General features: G+C 41.4%; 1 protein-coding gene across 1 annotated transcript; it reads left to right on the plus strand.

Moving 5' to 3' along the window:
• The first annotated feature begins 301 nt into the window (after positions 1 to 301).
• On the plus strand, positions 302 to 27205 carry LOC134216264 (transmembrane protease serine 9-like). Its single transcript, XM_062695201.1, has 6 exons — positions 302 to 587; positions 731 to 1165; positions 25959 to 26267; positions 26350 to 26532; positions 26660 to 26798; positions 26870 to 27205. Exons 1-6 carry the CDS (start codon positions 332 to 334, stop codon positions 27144 to 27146), a joined length of 1599 nt encoding a protein of 532 aa, XP_062551185.1. The 5' UTR covers positions 302 to 331; the 3' UTR covers positions 27147 to 27205.
• Positions 27206 to 27232: the final 27 nt, after the last annotated feature.

Raw genomic sequence — 27232 nt, forward strand, 5'->3', positions numbered from 1 at the left:
CTCATTGTAAGTTTGGTGCAAATTTCAAACATTATATCATCAATATTGGATTCATGTACCACTAGTAGTGTGAAAGGTGCATTATGCATGACGTCAAGTGAACAAAACACTTACTTCTTCTAGAATAAAATGTGTGAAATGTTCCACTCCTTATTATTACACATTTCCATTTTTTTCTTGCTTGATTATGAATACGATTAATCAAAACCAATATTGAATCCGATTAGCTTTCTATCGCCTCTATTTACAAACATGCGTAAATCCTTGAGTGATCTTATGCCATCACTAGGGCGTCTCAACCGTTAGTCAAGTTCAGTGCTAGATTTTAACCATGAGAGCAACGTTCACTCTCGTCGAACTATTATTTCTGTTGTTTCCTCTTCCGTCCGCGTTATCAATCCAAGTGAAATCAGACCAGCATAGGTACGCATGCGGTCGGCGGCCAATCAACGGAGTAGGAGTCATCACTTCTGGGCAATCGACCTGGCCAGGGCAGTTCCCATGGCACGCAGCACTATTCCGAACGAAAGGGCTAGGAAGCGAATACATCTGCGGAGGATTCATCGTTACTGATCGCATTGTCCTTACTGCCGCCCAGTGGCGTAGCCACGGGGGTGGTTTTGGGTACAAAACCCCCCCCAGAGACAAAATTTTTGGGAGAATTTTTTTTTTTCGAAAAAAAAAATGTTCGGAAAACCCCCCCCAGACCAATTTTCTGGCTACGCCACTGCTGCCGCCCATTGCGCTACGGCCACCAATGGATATCAGATTGCTCCTAGCAGTGTTTCCGTACGTTTGGGGTTGTTCGAGCTGCTTAGCATGACGAAAAACACACAAGAACATCGTGTTGAAAGAATCTATCGACATCATGACTATAACGCAAGTTCCTATAGGCACGACATTGCACTGCTGCTATTGCGAACGATATTGGAGTTCAACGATTATGTTCAGCCGATTTGTTTGTGGGAGGACGGAAAGTATGGACCTGGAGATAACCTTGTCGGTATAGTGTCAGGATGGGGAATAACAGAGTACGACATGTTGGCAGATGAGCTCAAGTCGGCCAGGTTGCCCATGGTTAGTGTTTTGGAGTGCCTGGAAAGCGATCGAGATTTATTCTCACAAGCAATTTTCGACGGAATGTTCTGCGCTGGACTCACAAACAGTAAGTTTAATTCTTAGATCATGAAGATTGGGTATATGGGTATCAAATGAAACAGTCTTTTTTAGTAAAGTATTATGAAGCATATACAAAATTTTCCTTGATTCTCAGGAATCTTTTCCAAAGTCTTGCGATCCTTGAAAATTCGTGTGATCAATGGGCATTCATTTGATCAAGCAGAAATTGAAGAAAAGACCCCAGCAGTACATAGCCATTTTTTAATAGTCTAAATTAGAACTATTGCAACCACAGAAAATCATTGCCTTTTGAATAAGAGATTATCTCGACGGGAGTCCTCATTGCTATTCTTATTCTAGCGCACCCTCCTGAGTGCTATTTAATATAGCGCCCCATCTTCTCACCGGCGCAGGAGGTGTATTTCAGTATTTCAGCCCAAATCCTGGCCAAAAGTCAAAAACAAAAATTTTAGATATTTCCATATTATTTTTTGTTTTTGAACTCTCAAATAGTAATACTAATTTGCCAAGGGGTTTTTGAAATCATATTGTTTGCTTGTAAGCAATGCTGACTGTCAAAACTTCACTATAATTTCAATGCAAGTTTAATCGCAATTGTGCATAAAAAAATGTCCCCTTTTTTCGTGTTTTTCTTGGTTATTAGTGATTTTGAAGATGAAAATCAATATAGGTATCAATGATGAGAGTATGTAAAACGTTTTCAAGCATGATTTGATCTGAAACCGTTCTCAGGTGATCCATAATCATGATATTATTTGCTAGCTTTTTTCTACCTTTTTTACAATAATATGTTTTACAAAATTAAACTTTTAATAAGGTTCCAAACCCGTCCAAGCAACAAAATTTTCAGCGTTGGAAAGATTGGAGTTTCCTTAAAAAGCTCCACAAAACACATTTCACGCATCCTCACGCATTCGTGACTTATTTGTATTTTAATAAAGTGAAGTTTGCTAAAAAGCTAGTCAAAAGATAAATAATATTGGTTTTGAGCGACAAAACTCACATAAATTATGTTTTGCTTCCGAAAAGAGTGAGGCCAAAAATTTTGTAAGTAATGATAATCAAAGAATGAAGAATAAAATAAGAAAGATCATACTCAATGACGGATTCAGAGGTGGCCACCGCTCGTCGCAAGCACGCTGTAGTTTTCAAAGGCAGCGTTCTTGCGCCAAGTGATGCTTTATCAAATAACAATAACTGACGCCACCAGTGGTCATACTGCACTGCTATGAATGCAAAAAGCATAAAAACGAAAAAAATACACTTTGCCGTGTATATTGAATGCATTTCCAGACAATAAAATGATTGACATTGACATTGGCCACGATTTTACTCTGCGTACTCCTATGTGCGGCGGTGGTTTCTATTTTAAATATAGCGACTTCATAAACATAGTTAGTTCTCACCGGGCTATACTAAAAGTAGTTATCTTCTTCTTCAATGGCTCTATATTCCAACTGGAACTGCTCAACTTAGTATTCTATTAGCATTTACTCAGTAGCCGCTTAGGTTGTCTGGCTGGGATCTGATGACCAACCGGCACAACCTCACACAACCCTTCTTCATCGAGCGCAGTTGCTGATGAAGCTAGTGTGTAGGAGCCATACAATACTTATACTGATTCTACATGTACAAAATGTACAAAAATACATATGAGAGAGTTAGTTTTGAAAATGGATAACGAGAGTTCGGCTACGTGCCTAGTGCTGGGAATTTGGTTTCATCAGTACCCACTAAACTGTGAAGAACGACGGAGGTCCTTCGTAGCTTAGTAGGGAAAACACCTGTCTAGCGTACTGGTTTCGTGGGATCAAACCCCAACGAAGGGAGCAGTTACCCTCCAATACCTTTTCCGAACTAAATCTATCACATGTTCTGCATATGCATAAATCGAGTATGTGACCGTTCATTTTCGGGTCACAATTAAATATTTGGTGGGAAGGCCAGTTAGTGGTTTAGCTCAAATAAAACATTGTTATAAATGTCTTGTGTTGTTGTAAATGTCTGAATGTAAAATAAATGTCTGTCTCCACTTTTTCAAGTGTTTGAGTGATGTTTATTTTGTGTACAGTAGCTTTTGGTTGATGTCTTCAGATTTATTATTTATTTTGTTCGTTTCTTTTACTCCGACTTTAATTCATTTATTTATTCAATTAGTTATTATTTATTTATTTATTTACTTATTTATTTATTTATTTATTTATTTATTTATTTATTCATAGTGTTTTCTCTATTTATTTATTTTGTATATTTAAATATTTATTTACTTATTTATTCATCTATAGTTTATTTATGCAATTGCTTATTTATTTTCTTTGTATTTTTTTTATAAATAACAATGCGGAAACAAGTGTTAGGGTATTTTAAATTGTTAAGGCTTAGCATGCAGCCAGTGTCGGAGTAAACTTGTAAATTAGTATAGGATATCAACCAAAATATTTTATAGTGTAAGGTTCCTGTTCGTGTTCGTGTATTCATCGTCTCTACTACAACCATAATCTGCTTCGTGGCCGCCATCATCGTCGTCTGGGGATTGCCTAGTCATCGAATGAGAATGAGTAATCGAGGATGATATAAAAGGGATTCCCCAAACAGGGTTGGTCTCTTTTTTTGAATAAGTCCGGAGGAGCGAAGATAGTGACGGTTCGCGGTTTAGTACGCTTTTAAACTAACCGTTAGTAGTTCCGCGTAAGTGAATAGTCGTTGAATAAAACTTAAAGTCTAAATTATACAATGATGTTAAAACTTACGAACTAATAGGTGTAATTGTTACAGTTAAAATACCACTTAAAATTAAAACACCTAAAGCTAAATTAGTACGGACCAATTGTGATAATCACCACGGACGGTTAAGAACAAGCACCAATAATCGAAAAGTGAATCTTAGCCGCGTTAAAATTGCATTGGTTACTAACGTACGACATTGGTCAAGCGAGCAGTGGTGAAAGACAAAGACTGCAGTGAACAAGAGTGGTCGAGCAGAGAACGCATGTGCAAAGTGGTATTCAGTAAAACCTGTGAACGTACTGCTCAGAAAGGTGCACGCTCGCTTGACAGAGACCACTAAAAGTGCGCGCGAAATCTGTACCGCTCCCCGGACTCGGAACTGTGGCCCACATTATATTTGGCCAAACCGTCAGTGAAGTGTGTTCCCTAGTTAATAGTGGGAACAGAAACAAGAAGAAGAAGCGAAGAAGACGAAGTTTTGAAGAAAGAAGAAGACGCAGAATCAAGCCCCAAGTTCGAGATCCCCACGAGACGAGACGAGACCATCTTGCATGCCAACGGTTCCAGCATCGGCCGCAACGGTGAGCTCAATCCAAGTAAAACCCCAAATAAAATCCCCAAATTAGTGCACTCAATAAAATAAATTAATTTGAATATGTTTTTTTTTAAATAAATTTTGTATGGCCTCTAAACCCTAACTGTATTTGTTCCACGTTAATTGTTTAAAAGAAAATCTTGTTCTCCGCCATTTTGTTCTGTATAGTCCGCCTTGCCACCAATTATAGGAAGAAATATCCGGGAGAATCGAGTTGGAAAACGACCCTGAAGTGAAACCGTGTTGAGGACCACTGCTCCTATGGTAATACCGTTACAGGGGTTCTCAACCGGTTTCCATAAAGTTTCACTTAGTATCAAGTATCAGAAATAGTAAATTGAAATTAAGTTTATATATCAGGCTACCTATAAGACTTTAAGGACTTTTGGAGACTTCTGAGCCTCAAGAAGGCTTCCGAGGCTCTTGAAAGGAAACTTTTGAGCATCTTGAAAGGAATCTTCTCAGACTCTTGAAAGGAGGCCTCTTTGAATAATAACTCCGGATGTCTTGAAAAAAGGCTTCCTAGCATCTTGAATGGAGAATTCTGAACTGAACATTTTGGAAGAAGGCTTCTGACGGCTTCTTGATCGGAGGCTTCTGAGTATCTTGAAAGAGGAATTGTAAGCCTTTAGAAAGAGGACTTCTCTCTTGGAAGAGGACTTCCAAGCCTCTTGAAAGAGGACTTCCAAGTTTTTTGGAAGAAGACTTCCAAGTCTCTTGAAAGAGGACTTCCAAGCCTCTTGAAAGAGGACTTCCAAGCCTCTTGAAAGAGGACTTCCAAGCCTCTTGAAAGAGGCCCCTTGAAAAAAGACTTCCAAGCCTCTTGAAAGAGGACTTCCAAGCCTCTTGAAAGAGGACTTCCAAGCCTCTTGAAAGAGGACTTCCAAGCCTCTTGAAAGAGGACTTCCAAGCCTCTTGAAAGAGGACTTCCAAGCCTCTTGAAAGAGGACTTCCAAGCCTCTTGAAAGAGGACTTCCAAGCCTCTTGAAAGGAGGCTTCCGAGCCTCTTGAAAAAGGCTTCAAACCTTTGAAAGGAGGCCTGAGCCTCTTGAAAGGAGGCTTCCAGGCCTCTTGAAAGGAGGCTTCTGAGCCTCTTGAAAGGAGGCTTCTGAGCCTCTTGAAAGGAGGCTTCTGAGCCTCTTGAAAGGAGGCTTCGAGCTCTTGAAAGGAGGCTTCTGAGCCTCTTGAAAGGAGGCTTCCTGAGCCTCTTGAAAGGAGGCTTCCGAGCCTCTTGAAAGGAGGCTTGAGCCTCTTGAAAGGAGGCTTCCTGAGCCTCTTGAAAGGAGGCTTCCTGAGCCTCTTGAAAGGAGGCTCTGAGCCTCTTGAAAGGAGGCTTCTGAGCCTCTTGAAAGGAGGCTTCTGAGCCTCTTGAAAGGAGGCTTCTGAGCCTCTTGAAAGGAGGCTTCCGAGCCTCTTGAAAGGAGGCTTCCAGCCTCTTGAGAGAGGAGGCTTGAGCCTCTTGAGAGGAGGCTTCCTGAGCCTCTTGAGAGGAGGCTTCCTGAGCCTCTTGAAAGGAGGCTTCTGAGCCTCTTGAAAGGAGGCTTCCGAGCCTCTTGAAAGGAGGCTTCCTGAGCCTCTTGAAAGGAGGCTCTGAGCCTCTTGAAAGGAGGCTTCCTGAGCCTCTTGAAAGGAGGCTTCCGAGCCTCTTGAAAGGAGGCTTCCTGAGCCTCTTGAAAGGAGGCTTCTGGAGCCTCTTGAAAGGAGGCTTCCTGAGCCTCTTGAAAGGAGGCTCTGAGCTTCTTGAAAGGAGGCTTCTGAGCTGTGAAAGGAGGCTTCTGAGCCTCTTGAAAGGAGGCTTCTGAGCCTCTTGAAAGGAGGCTTCTGAGCCTCTTGAAAGGAGGCTTCTGAGCCTCTTGAAAGGAGGCTTCCTGAGCTCTTGAAAGGAGGCTTCCGAGCCTCTTGAAAGGAGGCCTGAGCCTCTTGAAAGGAGGCTTCTGAGCCTCTTGAAAGGAGGCCTGAGCCTCTTGAAAGGAGGCTCTGAGCTCTTGAAAGGAGGCTTCCGAGCCTCTTGAAAGGAGGCTTCCTGAGCCTCTTGAAAGGAGGCTTCCTGAGCCTCTTGAAAGGAGGCTTCTGAGCCTCTTGAAAGGAGGCTTCTGAGCCTCTTGAAGGAGGCTTCCGAGCCTCTTGAAAGGAGGATTTTGAGCCTCTTGATAGGAGGTTTCCGAGCCTCTTCAATGGAGGCTTCCGAGCCTCTTGAATGAAAGCTTCCGAGCCTCTTCAAAAAAGGCTTCCAAAGATTTTGAGCCTCTTGAAAGGATGCTTCCGACCCTCTTAAATGGAGGCTTCTGAGTCTCTTGAAAGGAGGCTTCCGAGCCTCTTGAATTAAAGCTTCTGAGTCTCTTGAAAGGGCTTCCGAGCCTCTTGAAAGGAGGCTCATGAGCCTCTTGAAAGAAGGCTTCTGAGTCTCTTGAAAGGAGGCTTCCGAGCCTCTTGAAAGGAGGCTTCCGAGCAGAGTCTCCTAGTTCTCGTGTATACATGGATCAGACAGTGTGCCATGAGCTACAAAAGCTCACGTAGCACCGATTCTGTGCGACGAGAGAAGCTAGCGCGCGCATAAAATAACTGAGTGAGCGTGTCTCAATGTACGTCTCATGAGACTCATCTCATGCGCTAGGAATGCATAGTTGGCGTTACTTAGGCGACGATATTATTGAATGAAAATTTCCCGCCCAAGCTGTTTTACACACCTCCGCTGTTGTTTGCAAAGGTTTGCCATGGCAAACAGCGCATGAGCTGATCGCATTGAGATGTCTCAATGCGACTCACCAATGTTAATGTGAGGTACACAAGCTTCGTGAGACTCGCGTGCGATAAATTTTATGTGCGCGTAGCAGTCGTTGCTCAATCTCATCCTTTTTTGTACACGTGCATTATGTCTGCTTCCGAGCCTCTTGAAAGGAGGCTTCCGAGCCTCTTGAAAGGAGGCTTCCGAGCCTCTTGAAAGGAGGCTTCCGAGCCTCTTGGTAGGAGGCTTCCGAGCCTCTTAAAAGGAGGCTTTTGAGCCTCTTGAAAGGAGGCTTTCGAGCCTCTTGAAAGGAGGCTTCCGAGCCTCTTGAAAGGAGGCTTCCGAGCCTCTTGGAAGGAGGCTTCCAGGCCTCTTGGAAGGAGGCTTGAGCCTCTTGGAAGGAGGCTTCCTGAGCCTCTTGGAAGGAGGCTTCTGAGCCTCTTGGAAGGAGGCTTCCTGAGCCTCTTGGAAGGAGGCTTCTGAGCCTCTTGGAAGGAGGCTTCCGAGCCTCTTGGAAGGAGGCTTCCTGAGCCTCTGGAAGGAGGTTTCCGAGCCTTTTGGAAGGAGGCTTCTGAGCCTGTTGGAAGGAGGATTCTGAGCCTATTGGAAGGAGGCTTCTGAGCCTCTTGGAAGGAGGCTTCCGAGCCTCTTGAAAGCAGGCTTCCGAGCCTCTTAGAAGAAGGGCTTCCGAGTCTCTTAGAAGAAGGCTTCCGAGTCTCTTAGAAGAAGGCTTCCGAGCCTCTTGGAAGGAGGCTTCTGAGCTCTTGGAAGGAGGCTTCCGAGCCTCTTGGAAGGAGGCTTCTGAGCCTCTTGGAAGGAGGCTTCTGAGCCTCTTGGAAGGAGGCTTCTGAGCCTCTTGGAAGGAGGCTTCGAGCCTCTTGGAAGGAGGCTCCTGAGCCTCTTGGAAGGAGGCTCCTGAGCCTCTTGGAAGGAGGCCCTGAGCCTCTTGGAAGGAGGCTCCTGAGCCTCTTGGAAGGAGGCTCCTGAGCCTCTTGGAAGGAGGCTCCTGAGCCTCTTGGAAGGAGGCTCCTGAGCCTCTTGGAAGGAGGCTCCTGAGCCTCTTGGAAGGAGGCTCCTGAGCCTCTTGGAAGGAGGCTCCTGAGCCTCTTGGAAGGAGGCTCCTGAGCCTCTTGGAAGGAGGCTCCTGAGCCTCTTGGAAGGAGGCCTGAGCCTCTTGGAAGGAGGCTTCCGAGCCTCTTGGAAGGAGGCCTGAGCCTCTTGGAAGGAGGCTTCTGAGCCTCTTGGAAGGAGGCTTCTGAGCTCTTGGAAGGAGGCTTCCGAGCCTCTTGGAAGGAGGCGCCTCTTGGAAGGAGGCTTCCGAGCCTCTTGGAAGGAGGCTTCCGAGCCTCTTGGAAGGAGGCTTCCGAGCCTCTTGGAAGGAGGCTTCCGAGCCTCTTGGAAGGAGGCTTCCGGGCCTCTTGGAAGGAGGCCTCCGAGCCTCTTGGAAGGAGGCTTCCGAGCCTCTTGGAGGAGGCTTCCTGAGCCTGTTGTAAGGAGGCTTCCGAGCCTCTTGAAAGGAGGCTTCCTGAGCCTCTTGAAAGGAGGCTTCCGAGCCTCTTGGAAGGAGGCTTCCGAGCCTCTTGGAAGGAGGCTTCCGAGCCTCTTGGAAGGAGGCTTCCGAGCCTCTTGGAAGGAGGCTTCCGAGCCTCTTGGAAGGAGGCTTCCGAGCCTCTTGGAAGGAGGCTTCCGAGCCTTTTGAAAGGAGGTACCCGCAAGGCTACTTGTATCCGTGGTTGAGAAAGGAACCTGAATGAACCTTCTGAGGGATTCCTGGAAAACCTCCTCCTTGGAATTACTTGCAAAAGACAAACAGTAGGAATTTCTTTCACGAAAAATTTATAAATATTACAGGCTTTGGCGGACGCCGGTGCGCATCGCTCCTCTTCGTAGCTGATCTACTACTGTAATTACTTCTTCTTCGAGGAGTTAAGCTGGGGCACGTGAGCAAATGACTCCCTTGCTGTTTAATTACATACACCGAAATTGTTCTGGAAAATAAAAAAAAGAATTTCCGCATTTTTTTAAATGCCAAAGTGACGTTCCACAAAATAGCAACCCTGTATGGAAATTTAGCAACCCAGTATGGGGCGCTAAATTTGGAAACTGATGGCTAATTTTGACTTGCGTTCTCATTTCACATTTCCGTTTAGATACCTCCGGTGTAAATGTGGGTCCCTATAAAGGGCCCGGAAATAGAGTTATGGACCGTTTGTGTATTGAAGAAATTTCATCTCGGATCAGCTTTCTTTTGTATACAAAACTGGTCTTGGAAAGACCAAATTTGTTTGCAATAATGCGTCTCCTTAGGCGATACCCCTCGTTGCGGTGAAATTGTAGTGAACCAACTGTCCGTTCCGTCACTCGGAAAGTCATTTTGACGTTGCAGTGTCAGAGGGCAAAACAAATGACATCAGGAGTTAGCAGAAGTGAACATTAGCTGAATTGAGCTCGCAGATTTCTGAAAGTTGATTTGAAGGATCATGTATTCTGTTTATATATATATTGGTATAATTCTTTTTCTAATACATTTTTAATATAATATATAATAAATATTACTTTTTTATGTTCCCTAGTTGGTTGCACAGCAGAGCTAAAGATTTCCCTTCGGCGTTGACTGCGGTGACAAATCTTGTTGATAGGCAGATTGAAATTCCTAGAAATACTTATCTCGTTCGATAACCTAAAACAATGTGCTGTAGATCTTTACCATTCCTCACGAGTTTGCCAGACGACCTGAAAATTGTTAACCGAAACACTGAATTTGTAAGTCATTAAATATAAAATTTGAAATCGTTCTACAAAATTATAACCTTGCAGCTTTGTAGCTGCACAGCAAACCGATATTCGTTTATTATTTACGGAAACAAATTTCATACATTTTCAGTGCGCTGGTGACAGTTTGAAAAGACTCCTCCAAATCTGTTATATCCTTCCACGACTCATCCGTTAGTAAGAGGAGCCGGCTCTCACAGCGTTTACAACTCAGTCTTCAGTTGTTGGAAGAACAACAACAGCAAAAGCGTATGCGTATGGAAGAAGAATTGCAGATGCGGCGGTTAGAGGAAGAAACTAAGTTGAAGGCCATGAATGGAGAGCAGGAGTTTCTAAAACGGAAATTACGAGTTGCTTATGCAGATCAGCGACGAGCAGGGTGCCTCGAGTAGAAAAAGTGGAGAAAGCGTGAGAAGGGGACGGGAGTAACTGGAGAAAAAGGCGTAATAAGGGATCCATAGATGACGGAGCCGATCAGTCGAAACGAACATCGTCAAGATATACCCTGCCATTACCAGCAGTTAGCACGATGGCTTCTTAAACGATTCCTTCAACTACCATAGCAGTGGAGACGAGAACAACGAACACTCGTGATGCCCTGAATCAAGAAATATTATTATGGACTATTCCAGTACAGCTCTGGCGCAATCGCGTGAACTACTAGCAGCCACAACTGTCCCTGGATGTTCGGCAAGTTATCCATCTCCCTTTTCATCTGCATCTGCGATAGTATTAGCTAAAGCTGGAGGTTTCGCATAAAGCTTGAGATCCTGGGACTGAGTGACGTCCGTTGGCCAAACTTTGGAATACACATTCTGCTATAGCTACTCTGGATTACGAGGTGAACACGCTCCCCAACATCGTGGAGATGCCTTCCTACTAAGCGCACGGGCACACTTTGCGCTTATGAAGTGGGAAGCTATAAGTGAAAGGATAATCGTTGCCAGATTAAAAACACAAAATCTTACTATAATCCAATGTTATGCGCCAACCGGTGCTGCCGATCTGCAACTGCAACATAAAGAGAACTTCTACACCCAACTTAATGCCGTCGTAGATAGAACTCCGAAGGATGACATCAAGATCTTTATGGCCGACTTCAATGCGAATATCGGATCCGACAACTCGAACCACGAGTGCATTATGGAACGCCATGGTCTCGGAGAAATGAGCGAAACGTTGAGTCATCAACGTCAACAAAACCAAATCGTTGGATGTAAACACGGCGACCCCTTCCGGGTTTCACAGTAGCCGGCAATCAGTGGAGAATGTTGAAAGCTTCCAATATCTTGGTGGCCAAATAACGTCATACGCCGTACGAAGATCGACATAGGCGCACGGATCAAGAAAGCAAGGGCTGCCGTTGCGAGTTTAAGAAATATCTGGAAAACCAGGCAGATAAGTGAACGCACCAAAATACAAATTTTCAACTCTAACGAGAAATCTGTGCTGTCATACTCTAGCGAAACTCGGTGTTGAACTTAATCTGTAGATTAAAAAACCCAGATCAATCCAACTAGCGCTGGTTGTGCCTTTCTCGCGCATTAAGAGCCAGTTCGCGAGAAGCGCGACCCCCTCTTGTATCGATATTATCCGATTTGGATGAAATTTTCAGGGTTTGTTCATATATGTAAGAGAAGACATTTTGCAAATTTTCAGATTTTTTCATAAAGGGGAAGTGGGTAAAACGGCTCTTCAAAATTATTGTTCAAAATCGCCAAAACAAAAAATGCAATAACTTTGGCAATGAGTGACCGATTTTGTTTAAATTTTGCACGTTTTTCTGCTCAATTAGTACTTTGTACCAAGTGGTTAATAGGGTTATAAAGTTGTTTACTTTAGGAGAAAATTGACTTTTCGATAAAAATGGTCGTTTTTCCAAAGGGAATATTTTTCACCAACAGATCTAGGATAAAAAACTAAACCTGTAAGGCAATTAAGGAACTAAAGAGCTTTCATCTCATATATAATGTAGAAGCGCCAACTCAAGAATTTCTTAGAAAATCGCAATTTTCTGCAACACTGTTTATTCAAAGAAAGTTCGCACAAATTTTGACCCTACTTAAGTTGATGTTTTCCGATCTGGGGAAACTGTCCAAACTTTTTTTGTCCAAGTTGAAATTAAAAATCAGAATTTTCTATTAGGGAGTGTAGGGTAAAATAGTCCTTTAAAAATAAATGTCAAAATATACATCATTTTTTATGTGAGTTCTAGCAGAAAATACATAAGTTTTAAAAACTGTTTCTTCTTACGTTCAATTTATCTATATTTTCGTCTCAATAGATACGTATATCCTTCGCTGATCTATATTAGATAGCAAACTATTTGCAGAACAATTTTCAACAGAAGTCAAATAGGACCAAAATAAGTTCCTTAAACATTAGCATCGTTCTTCGCAAACTGAAACAAAAATGAACGGATTCAACGAAAGTGCTTGTTGATATATTTTTGAATTAGCTACAATTACTGTGGGTACCGGTACTGATGTTGCTTTTACAGCTATGCGAAAAAAACAATTATTCTTAACGGCAAATGAGCAAGTTCGTAACGTTTAAACATACACAACAAAAAATTTTGAAAATTCAACGACGTGTAAAATTGCAGCTGATCAAACTGATCACCCATCAAACGAATTAACATTCGATATTCAATTCAATTTGATTGAACTTTGCAAGCAAGCACCGTTTAAATTTATTTCGATTTAAAAGAATAGTAAGATCGATTGAATGTTGCGTTTATTTACATGTTCCAAACATGTGCATGGAAATACATTTAAAATCACAACATATTTTTATCTGTGTAGCTTGTTGGTGGAGCTGCTTCTCAGATTATATTTTTCTTTTGTACCTACTTGCATCAGGTTACCATAGGCTTGTTTTTGTAGCTTGTAACGATTGTGTGGTATTCATAACTCTCTTTCATCCTCCATCATTATCAATTTAAACCAAATTCTGCAAGTTTATTGTGCAAAAACGTCAAACCGTGTACCATTCATACATTTTGAATTACTCACCTTCAAACTGCCAATATTACAGAGATACAATCTGAACAAAATGTTTGACTGAATGGACTATACCAGTTCTAATCGGGTGTATATATTTTCAAGAGTTGGACAATTTTATCTCATAGGTAACGGAATCCCCTCGATTCTATGTTTACACAACTGTGTAAAAACACTCCAAAGTGTAACAAAGTTTCATTCATTTTGCACAATACAGGAGAAACCTTTTTTCTACAACGAGCTGATTTTTACAAGGAGAGCGTAACAATGTAATGTGTATACTATTGAATAGGATAGTGTATCAATTGTCTGAAGATTTGAAAACACAAATTCATGAAAATACTTCAAATTTTAGGATACACGTTTCTACACTCATAGATAAAGTATGTAAATTGTAGATCGCTTAATCAATTAATTTAAAGATTACCAAGCAAAACTGTTTTATTCTCGGCTTAATTTACACCACCTGAAAGTGCTTGAGTACCTCAACAAAACTGTGTAGTTGATTGTAAAAAGGATGCCTTAAATATCAGCCTTTTTCTTTTGAAATCTTTGCTAACCTTATATGAACATATTTCCAACAAACCATAAGGTGTGGTTTGCTAAGAAGTAGTACTTGGGTAGTAACAGCTTGCAATGCTTTTTGAGAAATCTATCTATTTCTTTTTTCACCGAGGAATAGACTACCGTGTTGAAGTACCAATGTAACAAACAAAGTACCAAAACAAATGTTCTCACTTCCGAATGGATGGAAACTAGCTAAAGCATTGGATTTTGCTTTACGTCGTTCTTGAACCATGCATCGTTCTTGCAATTAAGACGTCACCATGGAAGAACTGGTGGGAATATATTTTGGTGGAACAATATTTTTGAACGGGAGTTTAAGACGGCGCAAAGTTTACAATACCTCCGCCGGAATATTATAGAAATGACATGACTAGTTGACTAGTTCACGTTATTTTTTGAGATTGAGAGATTGTGAAAGATTTAATTGTTGACAGATAGAAAACCATAAAAATACTAAGCTTGGAAGAATTTCGAAGCAAACTAGCAAAATCACTAGATTAGTTGCCAGTTGGGTCGGAATAATCAAATCTAAGAAGTGTTTTTAAACTTATGTATTTTCTGCTAGAACTCACATAAAAAAATGATGTATTTTTTGACATTTATTTTTAAAGGACTATTTTACCCTACACTCCCCTAATAGAAAATTCTGATTTTTAATTTAAAGATTACCAAGCAAAACTGTTTTATTCTCGGCTTAATTTACACCACCTGAAAGTGTTTGAGTACCTCAACAAAACTGTGTAGTTGATTGTAAAAAGGATGCCTTAAATATCAGCCTTTTTCTTTTGAAATCTTTGCTAACCTTATATGAACATATTTCCAACAAACCATAAGGTGTGGTTTGCTAAGAAGTAGTGCTTGGGTAGTAACAGCTTGCAATACTTTTTGAGAAATCTATCTATTGCTTTTTTCACCGAGGAATAGACTACCGTGTTGAAGTAGCAATGTAACAAACAAAGTACCAAAACAAATGTTCTCACTTCCGAATGGATGGAAACTAGCTAAAGCATTGGATTTTGCTTTACGTCGTTCTTGAACCATGCATCGTTCTTGCAATTAAGACGTCACCATGGAAGAACTGGTGGGAATATATTTTGGTGGAACAATATTTTTGAACGGGAGTTTAAGACGGCGCAAAGTTTACAATACCTCCGCCGGAATATTATAGAAATGACATGACTAGTTGACTAGTTCACGCTATTTTTTGAGTTTGAGAGATTGTGAAAGATTTAATTGTTGACAGATAGAAAACCATAAAAATACTAAGCTTGGAAGAATTTCGAAGCAAACTAGCAAAATCACTAGATTAGTTGCCAGTTGGGTCGGAATAATCAAATCTAAGAAGTGTTTTTAAACTTATGTATTTTCTGCTAGAACTCACATAAAACCCAGATTAATCCACCTAGCGGTGATGGTGCCTTTCTCGACCTTCGTAAAATGTGTGTGCTTGAAAAAAGATGAGCTAGTGGCTAGGAGTAAAAAAGACAAATTTCTTTGTCCGTTCTATGAAAATCAGATTATTTATGGCAAAGATATTGTAGATCCAGTTGAAAACCGAAAATCATATTTTGTCCCATTTCCGGATGTCGCAACTACATCGCGAGTGGTGCCCGACTATGGCACAGTTGCGCACTACTCGCGATGCAGTTGCAACATCCGGAAATGCGAGAAAATGCGATTTCGCGGGACCTCGGTTCGGTTTTCAGCTTGATCTACAATATGCTAATAAGAATTTCGACATTTTGTTTCCTTTTCCAATCTTTTTGACGTACATAACCCTGTTTTATTTCACCCAGATAGATATTTTAAGGATATCACTTTTGGGTGTTAGGTGAACTGAAGCTCGACTACACAAAAGAAAACGAAAATGTCATTCCCATCACGCGAGCGGAGGGCAATATTTGTTATGATATAAATCTCATGACCGTCTTTCTGCCAAACTCCCGTATGAAGTGGAGAGACAGAGACATCATCTCAGTTCGTCGAGCTGAATCGATTGGTATATAACACTATGGGTCTCCAGGCCTTCTGTAAAAGTTTGGTTTTTGAGCGAACATACAGCCTTTTCGTATAAAAGGCTAAAATGGTGTTTCGGCCATAACTTCCGATTCCATAGTCCGATATAGCCAATTTTCAATAGGAAACAATGGGACAGGATTATGCGTCGAATACAACTTGTTGCGTGTGAATCGATTAAGGTTAGGTGTCCGAAAATAGGTGACATTTTTGTGATTTTTATGAAAAAGGTATTTTGGTCATAACTTCTGATCCCATAGTCCGACCTGTCCAATTTTCAATAGGAAACAATGGGAAAGGATTTTGCGTCGAATGCAATTTGTTGCGAGCAAATCGGTTGAGAATAAGTGCCTGAAAAATGAGTGACATTTTTTACGCAATATTTTCGTATGAATTTGTATTTTGGCCATAACTCTCGATCCTATAGTCCGATCTGGCCAATTTCAAATAGGAAATAATGGGACAGGATTCTGCGTCGAATGCAACTTGTTGCGAGCAAATCGGTTGAGGATAAGTGTCCGAAAAATGAGTGACATTTTTTACACGATTTTTCCGTATGATTTTGTGTTTTGGCCATAACTTTTGATCCCATAGTTCGATCTGGCCAATTTCAAATAGGAAACAATGGGACAGGATTCTGCGTCGAATGCAACTTGTTGCGAGCAAATCGGTTGAGGATAAGTGCCCGAAAAATGAGTGACATTTTTACGCGATTTTTTCGTAGGATTTTGTATTTTGGCCATAACTTTCGACCCCATAGTCCGATCTGGGCAATTTCAAATAGGAAACAATGGGACAGGATTCTGCGTCGAATGCAACTTGTTGCGAGCAAATCGGTTGAGGATAAGTGCCCGAAAAATGAGTGACATTTTTTACGCGATTTTTTCGTATGACTTTGTCTTTTGGCCGCAACTCTGGTCCCCATAGTTCGATCTGGCCAATTTCAAATAGGAAACAATGGGACAGGATTCTGCGTCGAATGCAACTTGTTGCGAGCAAATCGGTTGAGGATAAGTGCCCGAAAAATGAGTGACATTTTTTGAGTAGTTTTGCGCACACACACACACACATACACACACACACACACACACACACACACACAGACATCACCTCGATTCGTCGAACTGAGTCGATTGGTATATAACACTATGGGTCTCCGGGCCTTCTATAAAAAGTTTGTTTTTGGAGCGATCATATAGCCTTTACCGTATACTTAGTATACGAGAAAGGCAAAAATGATGTATTTTTTGACATTTATTTTTAAAGGACTATTTTACCCTACACTCCCCTAATAGAAAATTCTGATTTTTAATTTCAACTGAGACAAAAAAGTTTGGACAGTTTTTACCAGATCGAAAAACATCAACATAAGTAGGGTCGAAATTTGTGCGAACTTTCTTAAGAATAAACAGTGTTGCAGAAAATTGCGATTTTCTAAGAAATTCTTGAGTTGGCGCTTCTGAATTATATGTGAGATGAAAGCTCTTTAGTTCCGTAATTGCCTTACGGGTTTAGTTTTTTATCCTAGATCTGTTGGTGAAAAATATTCCCTTTGGAAAAACGACCATTTTTATCAAAAAGGCCATTTTTCTCCTAAAGTAAACAGCTTTATAACCCTATTAACCACTTGGTATAAAGTACTAATTGAGTAGAAAAAACGTGCGAAATTTAAACAAAATCGGTCACTCATTGCCAAAGTTATTGCATTTTTTTGTTTTGGCGATTTTGAACAATAATTTTTGAAGGGCCGTTTTACGCCACTTCCCCTCAATGAAAAAAATCTGAAAATTTGCAAAATGTCTTCTTTTACGTATATGAACATATCCTGAAAATTTCATCCAAATCGGAGAACATCGTTGACGTTGAAATGGGGGTCGCGCTTCTCACGAACTGGCTCTTAAAAAAAAAAAATAAGAAAAACACATAAGAGAGGTCTAAATAGCACTTTAGGGGGATAGATTTTACTTTTTCCATCAATTCATATGCATTTGCGGTCATTTGAATGCATTGCTGCAATCCTTGAAAAAAAAATCGTTTTTGAAAAAAAAATGCCAAGGCCTTTGGCAGAAAAACAATGTTTTTTGAATAACTTTGGAACGCAATGGCCGATCGGGCCAATTTTCAATAGGAAACAACTAGACCACAATCCGCGTCGACTGCAACTTGTTGCGAGCAAATCGAATAATGCTAAGTACCAATTAGTATGTCTCACATTTTTGTACACGAACGCACACCCACATACAGACATCACTTTAATTCGTCGAGCTGAGTCTATTGATATACAACACTATGGGCCTTCGAACCCTCTATCAAAAGTTCGGTTTTGGAGTGATCCTATAGCCTTTACGTATACTTTGTTTTTGAGAAAGGCAAAAACACATTAACCTTCCTAGTGCATTAAAAAAAAGTTACACATTGTGCATTAGCGGGTCAAAAATGACCCCAAATTGAATTCGCTCCCAAAAGTTCATTTTCGAACCGATTCTCAATCTTTTGGAATCAAATTGAAGGTATGGATTCCACGGATGTCGTTACAGACAGATTTTGCACTTTGGCCATTCTGGTTCCAGGAATCGATGTTGAAGGAACATAGATTCTTAGGTCAATTTGTGCCTCTCGAAGGGTGATTTTGGAAATGCTCATTAATTTGCGTAGCAATAATATTATTAGAATGTAGCCATTGTTCATTTCCATGGATCAACACAATTCCTGGTTATTTGACGGTCCGGTGTCCCTCCGGAAGATCCGGAACATCCGTAGAAGTGGTCAATTCATTGAACTCATCCTAGAAGAGCGTGGTTTTTTCCAAAGCTTTTAATTATCGAACGCTGAGTAACAAATGATTGTGGTGACCCATTTTGATGGACCTGCGTGGCCACCGGAGGTCCTCCAGAGGATCCGGAACATTCGGTGAAGTGGTCAATTCATGGAACTCATCCTAGATGAATGCAGTTTTCACAAAACTTTTGATTATCGTAATTTGAGTAACAAATGATTGTGGTTACTCATTTTGGTGGAACTGGGTGGCCACCGGAGTTTTCCGGAAGATCCGGAACATCCGTAAAAATGGTCAATTAATGAAACTTATCATATAATAGCGCGGTTTTTTCCAAAGCTTTTCATTATCGAACTACAAGTAACAAATGATTGTGGTAACCCATTTGGATGGACCTGTATGGCCGAAGGTCCTTCAGAAGACCCGGAATGTCCGTAAAAGTGGTCAATTCATGAAATACATCATAGAAGAGCGCGGTTTTTTCCAAAGCTTTTCTTCATAGTGCTTTGAGTAGGAAATGATTGTGGTGACCTATTTTGGTGGATCTGGGTGGCCACCGGAAGTGCTCCAGAAGATCCAGAACGCCCGTAAAAATGGTCAATTCATGAAACTTATCATAAAAGAGCACGGTTTTTTCTAAAGCTTTTCATTATCGAACTTTTAAAAAAAATCTTTCTATTATCGAACTCTGAGCAAGATACGAAGGAATGTCGTGACCCGTTCTTATTTACCAAAGTGACTACCGGAGGTCTTACGGAAGATACGGAACATCGGTTAAAGTGGTTAATTTTTGTAATACATACTAGAAGAGCCTTTTTTTAAATTCCCTTGTCGTACTCTGAACATGAAATTATTGCCGTGACCTTTTCTCACGGATGTGAGTAGCAACTAAAGGCCCTTCGGAATATCCGTATCACACGTAAAAGAGATCAATTCATAAAACCCACCTTAGAAATGGCGTGTTTTCCATAGAAGAAGAAGAAGCACACTATTCTTCTAAACCTTTTTATTTTCCTAATTTTAGAAACAAATGATCGTAACCAATTCGCATGGATTGCCCACTGTATGTCTTCAGGTACATTCAGATCATCCGTAAAATCGGTCAATTCATGAAACTTGTCATAGTTTTCCTTTTTCGTATCCTGAGTAATGGATGATCGTTGTAACCCATTCTCAGGAACGTGTGTAGTCACGAATGAAACTCCGCAAGATCAAAAAATCTGTAAATATAGTCAATTCATTAAAATTAAGATGACACTTTTTTTGTGAAAGGACAATCACATTAACCCAGAAAATATTTTCAAGTATGGCATAATTTGCTTCCATGATCGATATTCACCATTCACCACGAATTGACCACTTTAACGGACGTTCCAAATCTTCCGGAAAACCTCGGTAGCCACCCAGGTCCTTCAAAAAGGGTCATCATAATCATTTTTTACTCAGCGTTCGGTGATTCAGCTATTCCATGGTGAGTTTTATGAATTGACCACTTCTACGGATGTTCCAGATCTTCTGGAGGAACTCCGGTGGCCACTCAGGTCCATCACACTGGGTCACCATAATCATTTGTTACTCAGTGTTCGATAATGAAAAGCTTTGGAAAAAACCGCACCCTTTTATGATAAGTTTTATGAATTGACCATTTTTACGGACGTTCCGGATCTACTGGTGGCCACCCAGGTTCACCAAATTGGGTCACCACAATCATTTGTTACTCAAAGTACGATAATGAAAAGCTTTGGAAAAAAAACGCGCACTTCTAGGATGAATTCCATGAATCTATACCATTTCGTCGAAAGACATTTCATCGAATGACATTTAGTCTAATGACATTTGGTCGAAAGGACATTACGTCGAATGGACGTTTGATCGAAGGGACATTTAGTCGAAAATGATTTTTTAATCCACTAGAGACGTAGGACATTTGATCGAATGACGTTTGGTCGAAAGGACACTACGTCGAATTGACATTTAGTCGAAATCAGTTTTCTGAAAGAATCTTCGTACATTTGGTCGAAAGTGGATTTTCGAATTGATAATCTTGGTACATTCAGTCTAATGACGTTCCGCCGAATGGATATTTGAAAAAAAGAACTTAAGCCAATAACAATTAAAAAATAAATGATTTATTGCGGTATTCCTAAAAGTCATATAATTATTGTTCCAATATTGTCCAAAGAATGATGGGCTGATAAAAAGAATAAATAATACGAAAACGGTGAATATTGCGATATTATTCTTGACTGGATATTGACTTCCGCGAACCCCTCTAACCGACTACATTGAATCTATACCACCTCGTCAAAAGAAATGTAGTCGAATGATGTTTCGTCATTACACATGACGCCGAATAGACATTACTACCGTTACACGCATAACTGTCCCATGTACATCGGAAATTCCAGCAAATATTGGACGAATATGCGTGTGATGGCAGATTAGGTCATATGATCATTTGGTCGAAATAAAGTTTTCGGCCAATAACTAACGAATTATGGTTCAAAGACCATTTTATACTGAACTAATTATTGTATACATATTGAGTGGAAGAAAGAGTATTAATGAAAAGAATAAAAAACCATTTCCATTCGACCAAATGTCAATCAACGAAACGTTCCAAAGCCGACTGCGATGAAGTATTAGCAAAATAACATTGATATCATTGGTTTTAGACCATGTGCCGAAAATAGAATAGAGGGTATACTGCCGCTAACCGCAAGTCGAACACATCTGTACATGGAGCCCCATATACAGATGTGCTCGACTTGCGGTTAGCGACAGTATATATTTTGCTACTTCTGAAGGTTTTCAATCTTTCAATAATCCACCAGGTCTCCAGAAGTTTCTGTTAGCTCAGATGAAAAATCCTCATTGGCTTCCTTATTCGTTTCTTCAGCTGCTGATTGAAATTCCTCATGTCCACTGAATTCCTCCAACCAGTTTATTCATGTATCTTATAGATTATTTAACCAGAAATGTTTAAATCTCCTTTCGACTAAATGTCCATTCGACCGAATCTCCATTCGACTAAATGTCCATTCGACTAAATATCCATTCGTTCAAATGACCACTAGACTAAAAGATCCTTCGACCAAATGTCCTTTCGAAAAAATGACGAACTAAACGCCATTCGCCGAACTGTCCCAAACCCGAATTCCAAGAAATGACAACTTTTACGGACATTCCGGCTCCTCTGGAGCACCTCCGGTGGCCACCCTTCTTCTTCTTCTTCTTCTTATTGTCGTTACATCCCCACACTGGGACAGAGCCGCCTCGCAGCTTAGTGTTCATTCTGCACTTCCACAGTTATTAACTGCGAGGTTTGTAAGCCAGGTTACCATTTTTGCATTCGTATATCATGAGGCTAACACGATGATACTTTTATGCCCAGGGAAGTCGAAACAATTTCAATCCGAAACTGCCTAGACCGGCATCAGGAATCGAACCCAGCCACCCTCAGCATGGTCTTGCTTTGTAGTCGCGCGTCTTACCGCATGGCTAAGGAGGGCCCCTAGGTCCACCAAAATAGACCCCCACAATCATTTGTTACTCAAAGTACTATGAGGAAAAGCTTTGGAAAAAACCGCACCCTTTTATGATAAGTTTCATGAATCTGCCATTTTTACGGACGTTCCGGATCTATTGGAGGACCTCCGGTAGCCACCCAGGTTCACCAAATTGGGTCACCACAATCATTTGTTACTCAAAGTACGATAATGAAAAGCTTTGGAAAAAAAGCGCACTTCTAGGATGAGTTCCATGAATTAATAGTTTTTACGGACGTTCCGGATCTTCTGGAGCACCTCCGGTGGCCGCCCAGGTCCACCAAAATATGTCCCCACAATAATTTGTTACTCAAAGTACTATAAGGAAAAGCTTTGGAAAAAACCGCACCCTTTTATGATAAGTTTCATGAATTGGCCATTTTTACGGACGTTCCGGATCTACTGGAGGACTTTCGGTGGCCACCCAGGTCCACCAAATTGAGTCACCTCAATCATTTGTTATTCAAAGTACTATAAGGAAAAGCTTTGGAAAAAACCGCACCCTTTTATGATAAGTTTCATGAATTGGCCATTTTTACGGACGTTCCGGATCTACTGGAGGACTTTGCTTGGCCACCCAGGTCCACCAAATTGGGTCACCACAATCATTTGTTACTCAAAGTACGATAATGAAAAGTTTGGAAAAAAGCGCACTTCTAGGATGAGTTCCATGAATTGACAATTTTTACGGACGTTCCGGATCTTCTGGAGCACCTCCGGTGGCCGCCCGGGTCCACTAAAATAGGTCCCCACAATCATTTGTTACTCAAAGTACTATAAGGAAAAGCTTTGGAAAAAACCGCACCCTTTTATGATAAGTTTCATGAATTGGCAATTTTTACGAACGTTCCGGATCTTCTGGAGCACCTCCGGTGGCCACCCAGGTCCACCAAAATAGGTCCTCACAATCATTTGTTACTCAAAGTACTATGAGGAAAAGCTTTGGAAAAAACCGCACCCTGTTATGATAAGTTTCATGAATTGGCCATTTTTACGGACGTTCCGGATCTACTGGAGGACCTCCGGTGGCCACCCAGGTCCACCAAATTGGGTCACCACAATCATTTGTTACTCAAAGTACTTTAATGAAAAGCTTTGAAAACAAAATCGCGCACTTCTAAGATGAGTTCCATGAATTGACCATTTTTACGGATGTTCCGGATCTTCTAAAGGAACTCCGGTGGCCACTCAGGTCTATCACAGTGGGTCACCACAATCATTTGTTACTCAGCGTTTGATAATTAAAAGCTTTAAAAAAAACAGCGCTCTTCTATGATGAGTTCAATGATTTGACCACTTCTACGGATGTTCCGGATCTTCCGGAGGGACACCGGACCGTGAAATAACCAGGAATTGTGTTGATCCATGGAAATGGACAATGGCTACATTTTAATAGGATTATTGCTACGCAAATTAATGAACATTTCCAAAATCACCCTTCGAGAGGCAAGAAATCACGCCAAAAATTGACCTAAGAATCTATGTTCCTTCAACATCGATTCCTGGGGACCAGAATGGCCAAAGTGCAAAAATCTGTCCGTAACGACATCCGTGGATTCCATACCTTCAATTTGGTTCCAAATCATTGAGAATCGGTGCGAAAATGAACTTTTGGGAGCAAATTCAAGTTGGGATCAGTTTTGACCCGCTAATGCACAATGTGTCACTTTTTTTGTTGTGGCGTTCCTAGAGGTCGCTGATAGCTGGTTATCACCCCAAAATTTTCATTTCCAAAAGTTAGGAAAAGTCAGAAAATTTCAACGCCCTATCTCATTTGATTACAAAGCTACAACGTTTTAAATCATCTATGGGCCAAAATAGACCCCAATGCACTAGGAAGGTTAATAAAGATAAAAAAAAATCTCTAGCGAAACATGTTGTGTATCAGTGGAGAACACTCAACGGCTGCAGTTGTTCATTAACAGATGCCTGCGGTAAATAATTCGAACCTGGTTGCCTCACAACTGGCGCCGGAGGCACCAACCAGATAGCAACAGAAATTCGGGATCGAAAGTGGGGCTGGGGCGGTCACACCTTACCTAGGGGCGGAAACGAACTCTGAAAACGAGCATTAGACTGGAACTCAGCGAGACATCACAGAAGAGGCAGATCCAGAGGGTTATGGCGGCGCAGCCTCGATAGTTAAATAAAAGAAGTCGATCGAAATCTAACCGAGAAGTGAAAGTTTGTTTATTATTCAGTCATGTTTCTCCAGTAAGCGGATCAGCCGGTCATCGAAATTTAGTTTTGCTTTGTGCGAGTGAGTAAATAAATCAGAAAGTGGAAGTTTGTTCCTTGTCCAGTCGTGTTTCTCCAGTAAGCGAGTTTGTAGTAGCCATCGAGCAAGTAAGTGCAGTGCGTGTTTCAGTCGTCGGGAAAATAATAAAATATCTATTTCGTGTTCGGTGGCTCATGCGCATGTATTGCGCTTTGCTCCGGTCGAGACAAGTGCGATCTTCAATTGTTTGCAGTAGCTATCGGGCAAGTAAGTACAGAGTACTGCGCGTCCGTTCGGTCGTCCAAAACATTTCTCCCTCGTTTTCGTATGCCACCGGGCGTGCATTTTTTTATTTATTATCAGACTAAGGCCGGAGTGGCCTGTACTGCACATAAAAGTCTTCTCCATTCAGCTCGGTCCATGGCTGCACTTCGCCAACCACGCAGTCTGCGGAGGGTCCGCAAATCGACCTCCACCTGATCGATCCACCTTGCCCGCTGTGCACCTCGCCTTCCCGGGGCAGCAGGGACTATTTCCAAGGGCTTGACGATCCCTCCCCAGGCCATCTGCGAGTTGAGGCGCCTGCCTAGGATGTGGTGGGGTTTGACAGTGGGCCCTGTTAAACCTCTATAAAAAGCTGCATGGCTCCGCCAAAGCGACCGTGTGCCGCTCAAAGCGCACAAGCCCAAGTCCTGGTGTTAGGTGGGACGCTAAACAGCCCTGACACGACGGCCCTCCGACGAGACAGGAGGTTTGCGCAGGCACAATAAGCCGCCTTTAAAAACAACTATTACGAACGACATAGAAGATAATACGACTCGATATAATCGGCAACGACCTAGGCGACGAATAAAGTATCACGATTGGAAGCTTGGAACCGGGCGTGCATGGTTTAACATTTGCCTCGTGGCGAGACAGCGAATTAGTATTATTTTCCATCCCGTAGATCGCATCACTTACAGAAGTGAATCCAAATAAATTATCATTTGTAACTAAAACGATATCGTATCCCAAGACAATCATGACGATGCAGAGGTATGCTCGGTCTATAGTAGCATCGAGAGTCGTACTTACAATCTTTCCCTTCCTATATGACCGTAAGGAAGTGGCCGGCGCCGTTATTGACTTTAGATATTTGAGCTCCCGAAACGTGTATATTGAGAATGGATAGCTAGTCCCGAACCCCATGTACAATTTCGGAAGTTCTAGTCAATCACGAAATAGCAACTACGAATTGTGCGGTTATAATGCTCATGCTCAAAAGAAGTCGATCGAAATCTAACCTGGCAACAGGTTGAAGCAACAGCTAGGCATCGCTCAGGATGGAGATCATTCTAATCGACCCTTTGCACCACTAAGGGTGTACGTACATACTGAACTAATAATTATTTACTTACCTCTTAGTAACAGCTTCTAGTGCACGGGAAATGCAAGCATTCAATGAATTGATGACTAGCAGTCAGCAACTACTAGTAACTAGCAGTTACAAAAAATATGGTGTACCGAACCAACCACATTGATTAATGTGAATGCGATAAAGTCAGAGTCACTACTAGCTAGACTCAAGCAATACCTATACTTGTTATAGACGAGTTACTATGATCCTACTAGCTTTCAGTTTTACATTAATGACTCAACGTTGTTCATTCAGTAGACTCGATTGGACTATACTATTTTAATTAATACCTATGCATATTTATTTCTGTTTATGTATATTGGTTATTGTTTATTATATTGTTTTGTTTCAACGGATTTTATTTACATTAACGGAATAAACTTCGATTGTATTATGCTATTAATTAACTCTCATACTATACTTTTTATGTCATTTTTACAAAGCATCTAACGCTTACCTCCCAATGTTCCACACAGCCACAAACGTATGCAATGGAGACAGTGGCGGTGCCTTTGCCATAGACATCAATGGAACCTGGGCTGCACGAGGAATAGTGTCGTTCACGGGGCTGAGAGATTCGTCCGTAACGCTGTGCAAGGCGGAAAGCCTAGCCGGTTTTGTCAACATCCCTCGATACGTGGGCTGGATTGAAAGGATGGTAAACAAAGATCGCTTTCTACCAATTGAATCCTCCTCAGACAATAGCGATGAAAAATCGTATTCTAGGCCCAACAGCGCGGTGACACCCACGACAACAACGTCGTCAATCAGCATCAGTGAGAAAAGTATTAAAATCGATCATCTATCTCTGATATGCCAAGCGTAATACGAAACTTTCTATTTCTCGTTTCTGTGCCATTTGTCCAGAGTGTGTCCAGTATCACAACAAATCGAAGACAAAATTCCAAGAATTGTCCTATTTGGCATACGTTTCAGAGGGTTCCCCATTCATGCGTAAGATTGATTGTTTCGCAGTATTGATAAGTGAGCGTTTCCTCCTAGCAAAGGCTGACTGTTATTCACCTCTAGCCTCGCATTCCACAAAATCAGGTGAGTTTGGAAAGTGATATATGATTATTTACTCCAGATGAACACTGTTCAGCACTGCGATGTAAAGGTGCACATAATAGATAGAATATTTTATTTTTCATCCTTCCCATTCCCCACTAATATTCAGGACCCAAGCAATTTGTTATTGTCGAATCGGAAGGCCGGGCACTGCAGTACAGAATAGAAGGCTTCCACCGGCATCCAAGCTATTCGCACAACCCATCCGAAAACAACCTCGCGCTAATTGAGCTGAACCGAGACGTATCGTATGACCTTAATTTGCCCATATGTTAATCATTTGCGAACGAATCCTTTATCACTAACGAATTGCTTCCAGACTTCCCAGCAGCCAGTTTGTCTGCCTATGGAGCCGCGGAGAGTTGGATCTAGGTAAAATATTTCTTTACTCGGCGATGACTGATTCGGGCCGACCACCATCAACGGATTCATCGGTAAAATGCTTCAATCAGCTACTGGCGCCATCCATTATGATAGAGCGAGATTACTACCATTTGGTTGGCATTGTGATTAACAGCACGTGCACGACGATAAGATTTATTAAGCTTCCGAAATTTGTGCCATGGATTGAAAGTATTGTGTGGAAGAGAGATTGATAAATGGAGCTTTTTTCCAGTGGTAGTATAATGTGAAAGATAAATCTAGATTGACGATTTCGAAATGGTTGATTGTTGTCTTTTTT

This window comes from Armigeres subalbatus, chromosome 2 (assembly GCF_024139115.2).
Source record: "Armigeres subalbatus isolate Guangzhou_Male chromosome 2, GZ_Asu_2, whole genome shotgun sequence".
Lineage (NCBI taxonomy): Eukaryota > Metazoa > Arthropoda > Insecta > Diptera > Culicidae > Armigeres > Armigeres subalbatus.